Source organism: Manis javanica, chromosome 17, assembly GCF_040802235.1.
Source record: "Manis javanica isolate MJ-LG chromosome 17, MJ_LKY, whole genome shotgun sequence".
In the NCBI taxonomy this organism is placed as follows: domain Eukaryota; kingdom Metazoa; phylum Chordata; class Mammalia; order Pholidota; family Manidae; genus Manis; species Manis javanica.
Window position 1 is genome coordinate 13,831,892 of NC_133172.1, and position 19,051 is coordinate 13,850,942.

A 19,051-nucleotide genomic window follows, 5' to 3' on the forward strand; every position below is an offset into this window, starting at 1 on the left:
ATTTGTTTCAGGTATGTTGGTGCTCCTGTATTGGGTGCATATATATTTATAATGGTTATATCCTCTTGTTAGACTGAGCCCTTTATCATTATGTAATGTCCTTCTTTATCTTTTGTTACTTTCTTTATTTTGAAGTCTGTTTTGTCTGATACCAGAATTGCAACACCTGCTTTCTTCTCTCTGTTGTTTTGCATGAAATATCTTTTTCCATCCCTTGACTTTAAGTCTGTGCATGTCTTTGGGTTTGAGGTGAGTCTCTTGTAAGCAGCATATGGATGGATCTAGCTTTTTTAACCATTCTATTACTCTGTGTCTTTTGATTGGTGCATTCAGTCCATTTACATTTAGGGTGATTATTGAAAGGTATGTACTTACTGCCATTGCAGGCTTTAAGTTTGTGGTTACCAAAGGTTCAGGGTTAGCTTCTTTACTATCTTACTGTCTAACTTAACTTGCTTGTTGAGCTATTATAAACACAATCTGATGATTCTTTATTTCTCTCCCTTCTTATTCCTCCTCCTCCCTTCTTCATATGTTGGGTGTTTTGTTCTGTGCTCTTTTTAGGAGAGCTCCTATCTAGAGCAGTCCCTGTAGGATGCCCTGTAGAGGTGGTTTATGGGAGGCAAATTCCCTCAACTTTTGTTTGTCTGGGAATTGTTTAATCCCTCCTTCATATTTAAATGATATTCGTGCTGGATACAGTAGTCTTGGTTTGAGGCCCTTCTGTTTCATTGCATTAAGTATATCATGGCATTCTCTTCTGGCCTATAAGGTTTCTGTTGAGAAGTCTGATGATAGCCTGATGGGTTTTCCTTTGTAGGTAACCTTTTTTTTTCTCTCTGGCTGCCTTTAATACTTTGTCCTTGTCTTTGATCTTTGCCATTTTAATTATTATGTGTCTTGGTGTTGCCCTCCTTGGATCCCTTGTCATGGGAGTTCTATGTACTCTGTGGTCTGAGAGGCCATTTCTTCCCCTAGTTTGGGGAAGTTTTTGGCAATTATTTCTTCAAAGACACTTTCTATCCCTTTTTCTCTCTCTTCTTCTTCTGGTACCCCTATAATGTGGATATTGTTCTGTTTTGATTGGTCACTCAGCTCTCTTAGAATTCTTTCATTCCTGGAGATCCTTTTATCTCTCTCTGCATCAGCTTCTCTGTGTTCCTGTTCTCTGTTTTCTAGACCATTAATGGTCTTTTGCATCTCGTCCATTCTGTTTTGAAGTCCTTCCAGAGCTTGTTTTATTTCTGTATTCTCCTTCCTTAGTTCTTGCATATTTCTCTGCAAGTCCATCAGCATGGTTATGACTTTTGTTTTGAATTCTTTTTCAGGAAGACTGGTTAAATCTATATCCCCAGGTTCCTTCTCAAGGGAAGATGTAGCAGATGCTGAAGCTATCTGGGTTAGTCTTGTCTGGATCATATTTTTTTGCCTTTTCATGTTGACAGGTGCTATTGACTGTCAGCTGGGAGGGCCAAACTTTTCACTTGCTACTGGCCTTTCTTTACTGGGACAACTGTGTCCCCTAGTGGCTTGTATTGGGTAATTGCGTGTAGACTGGGTGTTTGTGTCTTGCCTGGCTGATATGGAGGAAGCTCCCTTTCTGAGGGCGGGGCCTGCCTTAGGCTGCTTCTCTGCTTTCGCAGCGCCCGGTAATGGATGGGGGGGGCGCTGTTTGGCTGTTTACCTTCGTGTGGGGTCTCAGAGCTGTTGCCCAGGGGGTTAGTGCGCCCGGTTTTCCCTGTAATTTCCAGTCACTGGGCTGTGACGTGTGTTGTTTCCATCCAGCTGTTACGTCCCTGTCCCCTTAAGACTTTCAAAAAGCACTCTCTTTTCTTTGTCACAGGGGCATCAGCTTCAGAACCCGCTCAGAGGTCTTGTTGCCCTGTTTCCCTAGTTTCCAGCCCACCACGCATGCACTGTGTCTGCGCTCTGGTGCGGGTGGCTGGGGCTGGGTGTTTAGCAGTCCTGGGCTTCCTCTCCCTCCCGCCGGGAGCTGGGGGGAGGTGTGCTCGGGTCCCGCTGGGCTGGGGGTTGTATGTCACCCCTTTCACCAGGCGCTGGGCTCTCACACATGTGGATGTAGTCTGGCTGTTGTCCTTGTCTTCTGGTCTCTCTTTTAGGATTAGTTGTATTTTTTTGTATTTTCAGAAATATATGTTTTTGGGAGGAGATTCCACTGTCCTACTCACACCGCCATGTTGGCTCCGCCTCAGTTTTCTCTTACTCTTCAGACAAAGTCTAAAAATCTTAAAAAGTGGCCTGCATGACCTAGCTCCATACTTCCAGCTCCATTTTAATGCCAAACTGCCCAGGCCCCGGCCCTTGGCCAGTCCCTCCAACACAGTACATGCTTTCCTGCTGTCAGTCTTTGCTCTTCCTTCCACCCAGGATTCGCTCCCCAATGTCCCTATCTGCTTAATGCCTGCTCCTCTGTCAGGTATCAGCTCAAATATCTGTATGGAAACCTCTAATCTCTGTGATGAGGCCAAATCCTCCTATGAACATGCTCTCACAGTACCATGTCCCATCCGTCCTCACACTTGTTAGCGTTGTATTTCTATAGGCAATTATGAGATTCTCAAGTATCTAGTCCCTCCCTAAACTGGTAGGATTCAGAGAAGGCTGGTCAAGTCTCTTAGCTCACAAAGTTTCATAAGTTTTACACATAGAAGACTCCTAAAGGTATTTTCTTAATGAACATAAATTGTCACAGTGTAGCAATATCCACAAAAACACAAGGGTACAAATTCCCTTATTCAGAAATTCCAATCAGAGTGAAACGGTCCCTGAGAACACAGAATATTTATTCAAAGATGTTCATACAGGAATATTTACTACTTCAATATTTTATAACAACTTGTGACTTTCTTATATTCATCAGTAAGTGAAGGAGCAATGCAACCTTAAGAAAGAATGAGGTCTCCAAATACTTGTATAGGAAGATACCTAACATACACTGAGTTATAAAGCAGCATGTCTAAATAATAGACCATTAACCTGAAAGTGGTATGTCAACTATACTTCAACAAAAATAGTTAAAATAAATAAAAATAAAAAATAACATCCCTTCTCAAAAGAAATAAGTAAATATTACACCATTAAAGTACATGTATATGCTTATGCCTGTATTTTTGAAGTCTGAGAAAAACAGGGTGAATACTGGTGGTAACTCTGGGTGGGCTTAACAACGATTTCTCCTTCATAAACTTCTACACTGGGTTTTGCAACTAGCTTACATTACTATTGCAAACCAAACAACTCAAATAGGGTCTGCCTCTCGCGGTTGGCAACTCACCTGCAGATTAGGTACCCAGTCCTGTTTACACTGTGGGTACAGTGGACACCAATAAGTTTGTCTGTAAAACAGGGAACAGAGTTAAACAAAGTCGAGTTGACACACTACCCACAAGTGATGCCCTTTTCTGAGGAGTAACACTTCTTAGTCACAGAATACTACCACTACGCTGAAAAGGAGTAACTCTGAAGAGGAGTGCGTTTTCCTTACAAACATATTATAAAGAATTATCTAACACAAAGTCAAAATTCACTGTCTCTGGGAAATGGTGCAGAGCCCCCAGTTAGATGCAAGCATACAGACGGGTGAAGGCCTGGTCAGGTCCAAACAGCTAAGCCATACTGAGACAAACACATCTGTCTTAATAGGGAATGCTCATCAGTAATTGATTTTAGTCCAGGAAAAGGGACTGGAAAAAATAAACAAACAAGCCAGAACAAGAATGAAATTTGCTTTGAGTGACACAAATGGATTGCCTTCACTTTTGCTGCTGAGCATTAAAAAGAACAGCTCCTGCAGTGCTCCCTTCAGGCCCCAAGGTCCTCCCACTCTTCTCACCGGCAGCTCCCTGACTGCCAGAGACCCCTGTGCCCCATGAGGCATCCAAGTGAACACCTCTGTTGCTATTTTATGATGAAAAAGCAAGACTTGAAAAAATGCACATCAAAGCTTTAGAGCAGGCAAACACAACAAAGACTAGAATCAAGTCTAACATTTCTCCAAGTATGCCACAGTATTTATTACTTAGTCCATTATTTAAAATATATAGAGAGAAATTGAATTTAAAACCAGTAGCGTTGTCGGGAATAAAGATGGTGGCATGAGAGTTGAGACAGAGGCCTCCTCCCAAAGCCACATAGAATATGAAAATATAATTAATACAACTAATCCTGAAAGAGCACCAGGAAAGAAGGTTGCACAAGACTGCATAAACCTGGAGAAAAGAACAGACCTCACGGAACAGGGCACCAGTGCCACTCCCCTGAGACCCTGGACATTGCATCAGGGGCTGAGCAGCTCCACAGAGTAGAGCTTTTGGGCATGAGAGGGCACCACATACAAGTATAAATGGTCAAAGGAAGCTGCTTCAAATCAAAATCCCAAAAACACCAGAAACTAGGGCCAAGTGTAACTGAACTCAAAAATCTTCCTCAAACAGATTTCAAAATACAAATCATAAGCATGCTCATGGAGGTACAGAAAAATATTCAAGAACTCAGGGAAGAATTCTGGATGGAGACTCAATCATTAAGGAATGCAATACCTGAAATGAAAATTAAATTGGAGGGATTGGAAAGTACATTAGATAAAGTGGAGGAGATGGTAAATGGAATAGAAATTAGAGAAGAGGAATACAAAGAAGCTGAGGCACAGAGAGAAAAAAAGGTTCTCTAGGAATGTAAGAATAGAAAGAAAACTGTGTGACAAATCCAAACAGAACAATATTCACATTACAGGGCTACCAGGAGAAGAAGAGGGAGAAAAAGGGATAGAAAGTGTCTTTGAGGAGGTAATTGCTGAAAACTGCCCCAATCTGGGGAACGAGATAAGTCTCTGAGGCCATGAAGGTGCACATATCTCCCAACACAAGGGACCCAAGGAAGATAACACTAAGGCATATAATAATTAAAATGGCAAAGATCAAGGACAAGGACAGAATATTAAAAGCAGCCAGAGAGAGAAAAAAGAACACCTACAAAAAAAAACACATCAGACTTCTCAACAGAAACCTTACATTTAATGCAACAAAGCGCGAGGGCCTCAAACCAAGAATACTCTGGCCGACACGTTTATCATTGAAACTTGAAGGAGGGATTAAACAATTTTCAGATAAGCAAAAGCTGAGAGAGTTTCTCTCCCACAAATTATCTCTACAGTGTATTTTGGAGGGACTGCTACAGATGGTAGTGCACCTAAAGCTAAATAGCTGTCACCAGAGGAAACAAAACCACAGTAATGGAAGTCCACCAATTAATTACTAAGCAGATGCAAAATCAAAATCAACTACTCCCAAAGTCAGTCAAGGGATACACAAAGAATACAGAATATGATAACTAATATATAAAGAATGGAGGAGGAAGAAAAAGGAGGGGGGGAAAAAGAACCTTTAGATTATGTTTGTGATAACATACAAAGTAAGTTAAATTAGACTGTTAGATAGTAAAGAACCACTAACCTAAAGCCTGCAACGGCAATAAGCACATACCTATTAATAATCACCCTAAATGTAAATGGTCTGAATGCACCAATCAAAACACACAGAGTCACAGAATGGATAAACAAAAACAAGACCTGTCTACATACTGCCTACAAGAAACTCACTTCAAACCCAAAGACATACACAGACTAAAAGTGAAAGGATGGAAAAAGATATTTCATGCAACTAACAGGGAGAAAAAAGCAGGAGTTGCAGTAATTGTATCAGAGAAAACAGACTTCAAAAGAAAGAAAGTCACAAGAGACAAAGGACATTACATAATGATAAAGGGTCAGTCCAGCAAGAGGATATAAACATTATAGATATCTATGCATCCAACACAGGAGCATCTACACATGTGAAACAAATACTAACAGAATTAAAGGGGAAAACAGAATTCAGTGGATTCATTTTAGGAGACCTCAACATACCACTCACTCCAAAGAATAAATCAACTAGATGGAAAACAAGTAAGGAGACAGAGGCCCTGAAAAACACATTACAACACATAGACCTAACAGACATCTATAGAACATTCCACCCAAAAGCTGCAGGGTACACATTCTTCTCAAGTGCACATGGAATATTTTCCAGAAGAGCCCACATACTAGGCCACAAAAAGAGCCTCAGCAAATTCAAACAAATTGAAATTATAACAAATAACTTCTCAGATTACAAAGGTATAAACCTAGAAAAAAAACTGTACAAAGAAAACAATAGGGCTCACAAACACATGGAGGCTTAACTACATGCTCAAAATAATCAATGAATCAATGACCAAATTAAAACACAGATCAAATATTATATGGAGACAAATGAAAGCAACAGCACAGCGCCCCAACTTCTGTGGGACAAGCAAAGGCAGTTGTAAGAGAAGTCTATAGTAACTCAGGCCAATTTAAAGAAAGAAGAACAATTCCAAATGAACAGCCTCGATTCACTATTATTGAAACTGGAAAAAGAAGAACAAATGAGGCCCAAAGTCAGTAGAAGGAGGGACATAATAAAGATTAGAAAAGAAATAAAGGAAATTGAAAAAAATAAAATAATACAAAAATTCTATGAAACCAAGAGCTGGTTCTTTGAGAAAATAAACAAAATAGATAAAACCCTAGCCAGACTTATTAAGGTAAAAAGAGAATCTACACACATAAACAGAATCAGAAATGAGAAAGAAAAAATCAGGACAGACCCCACAGAAATATAAAAAAATTATTAGAGAATACTATGAATAATCTATATGCTAACAAGCTGGATAACCTAGAAGAAATGGACAACTTCCTAGAAAAATACAACCTCCCAAGACTGAATAAGGAAGAAACATAAAATCTAAACAAACCAATTACCAGCAGGGAAATTGAATCGGTAATCAAAAATCTACACAAGAACAGATGGATTCACCGCTGAATTTTATTGGACATATAAGGAAGATATAACACCCATTCTCCTTAAAGTTTTCCAAAAAATAGAAGAGGAGCAAATACTTCCAAACTCATTTTATGAAGCCAGCATCATTCTAATACCAAAACCAGGCAAAGACACCACAAAAAAAGAAAACCACAGACTGATAACCCTGACATACATAGATGCAAAAACAGTCAAGAAAGTATTAGCAAACTGAATTCAAAAATACATCAAATGGATCATACATCATAAAAAAATGGGATTCGTCCCAGGGATGCAAGGATGGTACCACATTAGAAAATCCATGAACGTCATCCACTACAGCAATAAAAAGGACAAAAATTACATGATCATCTCCATAGAGGCTGAAAAAGCATCTGACAAAATTCAACACCCATTAATGATAAAAACTCTCAACAAAATGGATAAAGAGGGCAGGTTCCTCAACATAATAAAAGCCATATATGACAAACCCACAGCCAACATCATACTTAACAGCGAAACGCTGAAAGCTTTTCCGTTAACATCAGGAACAAGAAAAGGATGCCCACTCTCCCCACTTTTATTCAACATAGGACTGGAGGTCCTAGCCACAGCAATCAGACAGCACAAAGAAATAAAAGGCATCCAGATTGCTAAAGAAGCTAAATTGTCACTGTTTACATATGACATGACATAGTATATACAAAACGCTAAATAAACCACTCCAAAACTACCAGAACTAATACCTGAATTCAGCAAAGCTGCAGGATACAAAATTGATATACAGAAATCTGTTGCTTTCCTATACACTAAAGATCAACTAGAAGAAAGAGAAATCAGGAAAACGGTTCCATTCAAAATTGCATAAAAAAACACAAAATACCTAGGAATAGACCTAGACAAGGAAGTGAAAGACCTATACCCTAAAAACTACAAGACACTCACGAAAAATTAAATAAGATAACAATAAATGGAAATACATCCCATGCTCATGGATAGGAAAAATGAAAATACTGTCAAAATGGCCATCCTGCCTAAAGCAGACTACAGATTCAATGCAATCCCTTTCAAAATATCAATAACATTCTTCAACAAACTGAGGCAAATAGTTCTAAGATTCATATGAAGCCACAAAGACCCCAAATAGCCAAAGCAATCCTGAGAAGGAAGAATATAGCTCGGGGGATTACGCTCTCCAACTTCAAGCTCTACTAGAAAGCCACAGTAATCAAGACAATTTGGTACTGGCACAAGAACAGACCCATGGACAGGTGGAACAGACTAGAGAGCCCAGATATAAGCCCACACATATAGGGTCAATTAATATGCAATAAAGGAGCCATAGACATACAATGGGGAAATAGCCTCTTCAACAACTGGTGGTGGAAAAACTGGACAGCTACATGCAAGAGAATGAAATTGCATTGTTGTCTAACTCCATCCTCACTTTTCACAGTTATTTATCTATATCAAACAGGGATTTTTAGATGTAATAACATATTTGCAATCATAAACTCTAGTTGTAAACACTAATATGCTATCAATACATATTTCTGGAGTTCCAATCATAGGCAGAAACAATGACATATAGATTCAGTAAGGAAACACTTGTAACTAGGATCCTTTTTCCCCATACTCTAGAAGATTATTAGACTTTTCACTAAGTACTCTGGGAATCCCTAAGACAATTTCCCCAGAATACAGTGAGATACACGAGATATTCTCTTAATATCTGAAGTATCAAAAAACTCTCAAACTCCCGAAAAACAAAATGTCAGGCACAGATGGCTTCACTGATGAGCTCCACCAAACATTTAAAGAATAATTAATACAGGACATTCTCACACTCCACAAAAGTAGAAGAGGAGAAACACTTCTCAACTCATTTGAAGAGGCCTGACACCCAGAAAATTGCAAGCCAATATCCCTAATGAACATAGATGCAAACCCTCCAAGATGCTAGCAAAATTAATTCAACTATACATTAAAAGGATCACACATCATAATCAAGTGGGATTTATTCCAGCAATGCAAAGATGGTTCCACATCCACCAATCAATGTCACACACCATGTTCAGAAAGTGAATGATAAAAATCACATGATCATCTCAAGAGACACAGAAAAAGCATTTGAGAAATGGTTTAACATCTATTCATGACAAAAGCTCTCAACAAAGTATGTATAGTGGGAATATACCTCAACATAAAAAAAGTCATATGTGGTAAGACAACAGCTAACATCATCAACAATGTGAAAAACTTAAAGCTTTTCCTCTAAGATAAGGAGCAAGACAAGGGCGGCACTCCTGCATTTTTATTCAACAAAGTACTGGAAGTCCTAGCCAGAGCAATTAGGCAAGAAAAAGAAATAAAAGGCATCCAAGTCAGAACAAAAAAAACAAAACCGTCATTATCTGTATATGACATATTATATATATAAAACTCTGAAGACTCAAAAACCTGTTACAACTAACTGAATCAAGTCAATAATATTGAGAATGCAAAATCAATATACAAAACGCAGCTGCACTACTACACACTAATAGTGAACTATCAGAAAGAGATATTAATAAAATACTCCCATTCATAATTGCATTGAAAATAATAAAATACCCATGAATAAATCTAACCAATGAGGTGAAAAATCTTTATTCTGAAAACTGTCAGACACTGATGAAAGAAGTTGAAGAATATGTAAAGAAATGGAAAGAGTGTGTGTGCTCATAGACTGAAACAATTATCATGACATACCGCCCAAGCAATCCACAGATTCAATGTAACCCCTTATCAAAACCCCAGTGGCACTTTTCATGGAACTAGAACAAACCTAAAATGCGTAGGGGACCACAAAAGCCTGAATAGCCAAGGCAATCTTGAGAAAGAACGACAAAGCTGGAGGCATCAAGCCCCCTTATTTCAAACTTATTAATAAAGCTATAATAATCAAAACACTACAGGACAGACACCTAGATCCATGGAACAGAACAGACAGCTCAGAGATAAGCCCGGCCATAGAGGGTTAATTAACTTACAACAAAGGAGCCAGGAATATACAGTGGGAAACGACAGTCTTTTCTACAAATGCTTGGGAAAACTGCACAGCAAAATAATGAAACTGGATGATTATCTTAAACCATACACAAAAAGCAACTCAAAATGGATCAAAGACTGAAACATTAAGACTTGAAATCATGAACTTCCTAGAAGAAAACATAGAGGGTAAGCTCACTGACACGTCTTGTTGATGGTTTTTTGAATTTGACACCAAGACTGAAAGAAGGCAACAAAATTAAAAAGAAAAACTAGGGTTATATCAAACTAAAAGGCTTCTGTACAGCAAAGGAAGCAATCAACAAAATAAAAAGACAGTCTATAGATTGAGAGAAAATATTTTCAAGTCACGTATCTGATAAGACATTAATATCTAAAATATAGGAAGACTTAATACAATTCAGTAGGGGCAAAAACCCACCAAACAACCCAATTACAAAATGGACAGGGATGTAAATAGACATTTTTCCAAAGAACACATACAAATAGCCAACGGGTACATGAAAAAGTGCTCCACATCACTAAATCATAAGGAAATGCAAATCAAAACCACAATGAGATATCACCTCATACCTGTTAGAACGCCTTATTATCAGAAAGGCAAGTTATACCAAGTGTTGGCGAGGATGTGGAGAAAAGGGTTCCCTTTTGGTGCACTGTTAGAATGTAAATTGGTTCTGTTACTATCTAAAACAGTATGGAGCTTCAATAAAAAATAAAAAATGGAACTACCACATGATCCAGCAATTCCACTTCTGAGTATTTGTCCAAAGGAGGTGAAATCACAATCTTAAAATAACTGCTCTGTTCACTGCAGCATTGTTTACAATAGTCAGGACACAGAAACAATCTAAGTGTCCACTGCTGGATGAATGGATAAAGAAAATGTTGTATACACACACATACACACAACGGGATATTATTCAGTTACCAAAAAAATGAAATTCTGCCACTTGTAACAACATGGATGTACCCTAAGTGAAATAAGTCAAATACTGTATGATATCACTTACATTTGGAATCTAAAACAAAACAAAACAAAAAATTCATACATATACAGAACAGACTGGTGAATTCCAGACAAGGCGGGCGAGAGGGGTAGGGGTGGGCACAATAGGTGAAGGTCAAGAGTTACAAACTTCCAGTTACCAGATGCAGAAGTCCTGAGATGTAATATATAGATAGCATGGTGAATATAGTTAATAATGTTCTATTTGTATATTTAAATGTTGAGAGAGTAGATATTAAAAGTTCTCATCCCAAGAAGGAAAGACTCCTAACTATATATAGTGATGGATGCTAACTAAACTTACTGCTGTAATCATTGCACAATGTATATTTACATATATCAAATCATTATGCTGTACACCTAAAACTAACACAATGCGATATGTCAGTATATCTCAATTATAAAACTATTAATTTTAGAATTATCTAGCAGCACTTAAAAACTCACAATTACGGGCGCGACATCCGGGCGGTGGGCGCGGGCAGGGCCGAGGGCGCCCCGGAGCGGTGCCAGGCGGCAGCGAGGGCGGGCGCGCCGAGGGCGGGGAGCCGTTGGAGGCCGCTCACTGCAGGGACGCCCCGGTGGCTGTGCTCTCGCCGCCTGGCGCAGACCTTCAGGGAACCTTAGCGGCGCGGGGAGCGAGGCGGGCCGCCGCTTCCCGGAGAAGGAGGCGCGGGCGTCTGAGAGAGACCGGAAGGGGAGGCCTTCCCTAGGGTGGCCCCAGCCGCTCCCGCCGCCTCCCCGGCCCAGGAGGTCCCCGAGTTTGCACCGAACGCTTGCCCAGGCGCCGGAGGCTCGACGGACGGCGAGCCCTCAGGGTAGCGAGACCGGGAGGGTGCGTGTGCGCGCGCGTGAGCAGAGAGGCCGGCAGGGCTGCCGCGCAGGCGCTGTGGGAGAATGACCCCGGGGTCAGCGCGTCGCGCTGCCTGAGGGAGGAGGCCGAGGAAGCCCGACGGATCGAAGGCGAGAGAGGGCGCGGCAGCTCCGCAGGGACAAGCGGGACGCCCGGCCGGAGGTCAAGCTGCTGCTGCTCGCCTCTACGATCATTTTTTTTCTCCCTGGGTCTCATCGTTGTCTGGTCTTAAATCTGCATTTTTTTGGTATCATTATTATATGAGCAACATTATGGTTACTGGACTCCCCCCATCATCAAGTCCCCACCACATACCCCATTACAGTCACTGTCCATCAGTGTAGTAAGATGCTACACAATCACTACTTGTCTTCTCTGTGCTATACCGCCTTCCCCGTGGCAACCCCCTTACACATGTGTGCTAATCGTAATGCCCCTTTCCCCGCCCTTATCCCTCCCTTCCCCTCCCTTCCCACCCATCCCCCCCAGCCCCTTTCCCTTTGGTAACCGTTAGTCCTTTCTTGGGTTCTGTGAGTCTGCTGCTGTTTTGTTCCTTCAGTTTTTTTCTTTGTTCTTACACTCCACAGATGAGTGAAATCATTTGATAGTTGTCTTATTCTGCCTGGCTTATTTCACTGAGCATAATACCCTCTAGCTCCATCCATGTTCTTGCAAATGGTACTATTTGTTTTCTTCTTATGGCTGAATCATATTCCATTGTGTATACATACCACATCTTCTTTATCCATTCATCTACTGATGAACACTTAGGTTGCTTCCATTTCTTGGCTATTGTAAATAGTGCTGCAATAAACATAGGGGTGCATGTATGTCTTTTTGAGTCTGAGAAGTTGTATTATTTGGGTAAATTCCAAGGAGTGGAATTTCTGGGTCAAATGGTATTTCTATTTTTAGTTTTTTGAGGAACCTCCATACTGCTTTCCACAATGGTTGAACTAGTTAACATTCCCACCAGTAGTGTAGGAGGGTTCCTCTTTCTCCGCATCCTTGCCAGCATTTGTTGTTCTTAGTCTTTTCGATGCTGCCATCCTTACTGGTGTGAGGTGATATCTCCTTGTGGTTTTAATTTGCATTTCCCTGATGATTAGCGATGTGTAGCATCTTTTCATGTGCCTGTTGGAGAACTGTCTCTTCATATCCTCTGCCCATTTTTTAATCGGTTTGTTTGCTTTTCGGGTGTTGAGGCTGGTGAGTTCTGTATATATTCTGGATGTTAACCCCTTGTCGGATACGTCCTTTACAAATATATTCTCCCATACTGTAGTATGCCTTTTTATTGTGTTGATGGTGTTCTTTGCTGTACAGAAGCTTTTTAGTTTGATGTAATCTTATGTGTTCATTTTTGCTTTTGTTTCCCTTGCTCGAGGAGATGAAAGAAAGAAGTTCCTCATGCTTATATTCAGGAGATTTTTGCCTATGTTGTCTTCTAAGAGAAGTAAAGTCTTAAAGCAGTTTTATTCCCAGTGCCCCACAAGGCACCAGACATAGGATTAGGTTTTCAATAAGGGTGATTGAGTGGATTAGCCCAGGGTGTGACCTTAGGGAGGGATGGGCAAGGACTGATCACATTAACATTTTGCTTAAATGTTTGAACTCTAAACCCGGCAGATACATAGACTGAGTTCAGCAGCTCAGAGAACACACAGTGGTGGTTGAAGGAGACTATGGAAGGTAAGCTGGGGCAGAGGCAGCATCTTCTCAGGGTGCTCAAGGCTGGGTGGCTGGGTTGAAGACGTGCCAAAGTGAGAGGGGTGGGAGGGCTAAGACTCTGTGGCAGCCCCTGGGCCGCCCAAACACCAACTTGCCTGTTTGGGGGGCCACTGGGTTGTACTAATATGGAGCACTTGGAGAACAATTTGTTAACTGGACTCCCACCAGTAACATGAGTTTTTTGTTTCTCCACATCCTTTTTAAGATGTGGTAGTTACTTAAATGATTTAAATGTCAACCATTTGGTGGTGGTAGAAGCCAAAATTCAACTGGGTCAGTTGTAAAGATCTTATTCAGCAATTCATAAATTGGGCAGCATCCCATCTAGCAGAGGGAAAGGAGCTCTGGGCAAAGAAGCTATACTGGGCAAAAAAAAAAAAAGACTGGTTATTACAAAGTTACTTTCCTTTAGGGGAAGGCAGGGGTCTATCAGGTACCTACCTAACCAGTGCTGGTCAACCAATTCCTGAGTGACTGGTTTGCGATTCTGTTCCTGGGAGAGCTGGAACTCTAAGTTTCTGTGTGGTAACCTGGGGCTTAGCATAAGTGACTCCATTTGGGGCTTGTTGTCTTGTTTTTAACAGTGGGTGTAAAATCATACTTGATATTTGATCCAATTTCCATTTCTTTATCACCCAGTGCAACTGAGACTCTGCACTCAATTTCTAAGTCCATTCTGCTTTTCTCTTGTGCTGATTTCTCACTTCTCACCTTTTCCATTTTTCTAGTATTTTTTGTCTTGAGTCTTAGGAGAGCATTTGTGCTGTATGCTACAGACTAATATCCCTTATAAGTGTTGCAAATATATTACCCTAGTTTGTGGCTTGTGTTTTACAATTTTCTTAGGAGTTGTGTTGTCCAAGTATTTTAAATACTGATGTGATATTTACCAATGTTTTTCTGTGATTACTGTCCTCGGGAAGCCTTGTGAAGAAATGTCTAGGAACATGAATAGAGCTTTATTCATCTTTCACTTAAAATTTTTTGTAAACAATTCTATTTTAATAATAGAAAATGCAATATTATGCCTCAACCTGCTCCCTTATCAGAACTTGCAATAGGCTCTTCTGATACTGCCCCATATTGTTCAATATGAACTAATAAATTATTGGTTAGTTCATCACTTATATAATTGACCTCTTTGATAGATGGTGATTTTAGGCTCACAGCCACATCCCTCCTCAGTTTTGCTCTTATAGCTATTTGATCAAGTCAATATCAACATATTTTCATCAGACTTATATCAGTAGTTTCCTGCAGAATCAGTTCATACTAGAGCACTTCATTTAACCTAAATTGCATATGTTGTGATGAAAATAACAGTGTTATCACATGGTGTGGGGGGATCATGGGGAAGACTTTAGAAAAGAGAAGTCAAATAGTGACTCTGTGGCACCTTACTACACTGATGGGCAGTAATTGCAATGGGGTGTGGGGGGGGACTCAATATTATGGGTGAATGTAGTAACCACATTGTTTTTAATGTGAAACCTTCATAAGAGTGTATATCAATGATACCTTAATAAAAAAAGAAAGAAAATAATAGTGTTATTTCTTATGTAGAGGTATTAATAATTTCCTTTTTTTCTCATGTGCTTAAGAGGCATCTTTCTTAATTTTCCACTGCATGATTGATCAGTTCAGCCTATGGCATATTCAGTATTTTTTCTCAAATCCATCTGGCTTTGTGTCCTCTGCTTTCCAGGTCTGATGTGTGGCGTGAATCTGGGACTTCCCTGTCACTCTCCTCCTTTTTCCACACAAATTCCCTCCCCACCCGTACCTTTCATTCCGCTTGGTTGAACTGCATCCTCATGTGGTTCCTTAAGAGAGGGTATGTGGGAAGTAAGTTGGCTGAGTCCATGAGTACCTGACACTACTTTCAATCTGTTCTCACATGGAAGGATCAATTTGACTGCTTGGAGAATTTTAGGTTGAAATGGTTCCCTTAAGAATGTTACAGTCCTCAGTTCATTGTCTTTTAACCTGAAGGTCAGTGGAATTCTAAGGATCATTTCTTTTTATGGATGTCTCTCTCTCCCTCATGTTTGAAGACTATTTCCAATGTCCTACAAATTTTGCCCTCTCTTTGTGTTTAAACAGATGCCAAAAAGCTCAGTGTGCTTGGCCTCTTGTCTTCAAAGTGGGTGATCATGTAGCATGCTGCCTTTTTGTTTTTGCATGTGTTTGTATGAAGAATAAGGGTCTCCTACATAAATAGAATCTTCTATGGAAAATAGATCAGGTGTTATGAGATGACATGGTTTTATTTATATTTTAAACAATAGTAAAAACTCCCACCTCCCACTCTGCACCTGTTATGCCCAAATCTGTAATTAACAGACTTCCATTTTGGATACTCATGTCTTCCCTAAAGCAAGAATTATCTGGGGCCATTTTACTGATAGAGAAATGGAGGCAAAGAATATAAGGGACAGGGCTGACAAATGGGAGAACCAACATTCATTCTCAGGTCTCTAAACTTCATACCTGCTTCCCTCACTAGCCCCATTAATAAATGGTCACATCAATAGCTTCAGGATCTCAGAGGCCAACCATTGCAGACAGCAGTGCCCCTGGGTCTATGACTGCATAGAGCAATAGGGTCTCAAATACTCTGTGAACCACATGAACCCAGTGTTGGCATCACGTCCCCACCCTAATGAGGACAGGTAGGTATCTTTTCTCCCACTAGTCTGATTCATTTTCCTAGGCTATGAATTCCTAGTATATTCCTCTAGAACAAGTAGACAGTTACTTGCCTTTAAAGCAGGCTTGAACCATTTTCCAGTCGATGAAACAATTTCTGAAAAACCAAAAGATGATCCCAGGTTAGTGGGAAGACAAAATGATGTCCAAAGTCATGGAGACTTTGGCATATATCTTCCAGGAGCTATAGACCAAGGCCACCAGAAATAAGCTTTCCCTATTTATGACTTAAAGTATGTCCTACTCTGGAAATTAGTGCTGATTTTCTGGGGTGCAGAACAATTTCAGCAAGACGTTGAGGCATAGGTTGCATGAGTCTACTTTTTAGACCAAGCTCTTGATTCTCAGGTCAGGCTCAGTTAAGAAGTTTACTTTTGATTACATTTTGTAATGAAAACTCTCTGTCCATTCTCTTTGCAGAAAAGCCAAGGTATGCTCGCCGGAGCCGCACAAACTTCACTCTGGAACAGGTTCGTGCACTGAAAGATATATTCGAAAAGACCATGTACCCAAGTTGGATCACCATGAATGAACTGATTTCAGTTACCCGTCTGGATGAATCCGTAATAAAGGTGTGCCCCTGAACGTGTCTCTAGGTAGCACATCTAGCCCAGAGCTTCCCACACTTTTCATCAGCAGGCAGTTCCTACTTACTGAATAATTGCTATGTGCCAGGGCAGATATTAAGTACTTTATATTTTTATTCTCATGACCACCACTTTATTGGGAACCCTAAGCTCCCAGAGATGAACTGTCTTCCTAGGATTATAAACACAAGAGCTAGAATTTGAACCCAGACCTTCTGACTCCACACCCACAATGCTACAGAGGACCCCTTGGGGGCTGGATCTCAGATACTCCCCTTTGGGGCTGTTCCTGTTTATTTCTAGCTTCTGAATCAGGACATTCATAGTTATCTAGATGCCTTGCACTGAAGGTCCACAGAGTATTCAGTGCATAAGAACCTCATGTTAGACCCCCACTTCACATTCTCAGATTCCAGAATCCTCTATTTGAAAACCCAGAGCTCACCAATACCTTTTCTTGATACCTCCTGATCTACGCATTGCAGACACATTCACACACTCCCTTTGCCCTCTGGAGCCCAGGATAGCAGAGGATAGAAAGAAATTCCCTTGTTTAGACAAATAGAGAGAGATGCAAGATGAGCTTTCTCACATCAAGCAACCTAGTTCCTGAAGAATAGGAGGGCCCACCTTGGAACCCATGCCCCTTTATTCTCCTGATCACCTCCTCCCTTCCCAGACTTGGTTCAAGAACCAGCGTGTCAAAAGGAGGAAACAGCAGAGACCCACTCAACCTAGTCCATCACTAGAAGCACCATACAAAACTGCCTCCGTGAAGGAAGAGGATAGCCCTTCAGCTGAGATGTCTGCAAACACTAGTCCCACAAGCCTCAGCATTTCAGACCACTGCGACCGTGAGTCACCTGAGCCTTCTGGTATCGAGCAACCCAGAAGGGTTGGTGCCTCTGGGGGAAATTCATCAGGGGATCCTCAGCCTTCTGATCTCCAGCAGATATGTCTGGGAGTCTCTGACGCTCCTTGGGCCTCCATTCCCTATGACATAGATCAGTTTATACAAGCATATGCCTTACCTGTGGATGATGACCCCTGTGGTCTAGACCAATACCTCCTTCCAAAGCCCCCTGGCTGGCGGGGTAGGGCTGGCACTGACCTTCAGTGTGATGGCTGACACACCCACAGCTCCTGAGAAAGATCTGTGATCCAAATCTTGAGCAACTGAGAGACATTTCCAACACCTTTAATGAGTCGACTCCAGTGTAAATGGATCAGGGCCCAGGAATTTATCTTCTTTGTAAGCAGAAAAAGAAAATCACTGTACCTTCTGTCATTGCCTCAACTTCTGTCCTGTGAGTGCTTCCTTAACCTAACTTCAGCATCAAAGACAGTTATCATGTGCCTTTGGAGAAGAGAGCAGAAATGAGCTAGTTTTCCTTTGGTCCTGGCTTGCCCTTGCTGGGCTAGCTCCCTGAATGCAGCCCAACTAAAGTCAATACCATGTAAAAATGTGATCCTTATGGACCATCTTTATCTCTTAAAAAGAAAATTTAGGGGAGTGACATCAGCACATGGTGGACTAGGAGGTCACTAAGACCTCCACTGAAACAATGATTTAACAATCACATGCTGATGAAAACAGCCCTGAGCACTCTGGAGAACACTTAAGAAGCTGCAGCAACCCAGTGGAGCCCAAAATGTGAAGGTGACCACATAGAAAAGCATAGGAGGCGTTTTATCCATCCCCCAGTCCTGCGTGGCTTGCTGCCACGAGGGATCCCCTTGGTGTGACCCGTCCTTCAGGAGCCCAGGAGAGCAGGAGCCCTCATGGCTGTCAGAACGCCAGCAGCTTCTGCCCTTCAACTCCCTCAGTCTTGGCCTGGGTTGATGCCAGCTGATGGAGCTGCCCAGAGTCCAAGCCCTGAGCCTCCGCTTGGGGAGGTCCCCAAGTAGGCAGGACCCCTGGTGTGCCCGCGAGCTGGACCTCAGCAATCAGGGGCTGCTCACCTCCTCCCCTGTCCTTGGGATGCGCATCCTGCTTGTTTTCCTGCTCCGGGAAGCTGCCCCAAGGACACAGCCATGAGAGAGAGAGATGTGCTGAGACCATCTGGACCATATACATGACTGAGCCCAGTTAAAGCCGCTCTATACACTCAAGATTCTGGAGGAAGGGTGCAGAAATGGATTGGTCTCACGGTCACCCAAGGCAAGCTGTGTAGGTAAGTTCTCTTGCTTGTTAAACCTGCCACCTACCAATCTGGAGGGGTCTTCCTGAGCC

At 41.4% G+C, this 19,051-nt stretch overlaps 1 protein-coding gene and 1 pseudogene across 1 annotated transcript; both read left to right on the plus strand.

The window, feature by feature from the left end:
- Positions 1 to 19,051, plus strand: part of LOC140847038 (uncharacterized protein C2orf78-like) — a 79,120-nt pseudogene that overhangs the window by 20,256 nt on the left and 39,813 nt on the right.
- LEUTX (leucine twenty homeobox) lies at positions 16,735 to 18,185 on the plus strand. The gene is made up of 2 exons (XM_037013912.2): positions 16,735 to 16,803; positions 17,498 to 18,185. Exons 1-2 carry the CDS (start codon positions 16,735 to 16,737, stop codon positions 17,945 to 17,947), a joined length of 519 nt encoding a protein of 172 aa, XP_036869807.1. The 3' UTR covers positions 17,948 to 18,185.

Bases quoted from the DNA above. Each gene is read 5' to 3' on its own strand.
- LEUTX (XM_037013912.2), top strand. From the start codon at position 16,735: ATGTACCCAAGTTGGATCACCATGAATGAACTGATTTCAGTTACCCGT. The intron at 16,804-17,497 runs GTGTGCCCCTGA...CTCCCTTCCCAG, and splicing joins TGGATGAATCCGTAATAAAG to ACTTGGTTCAAGAACCAGCG.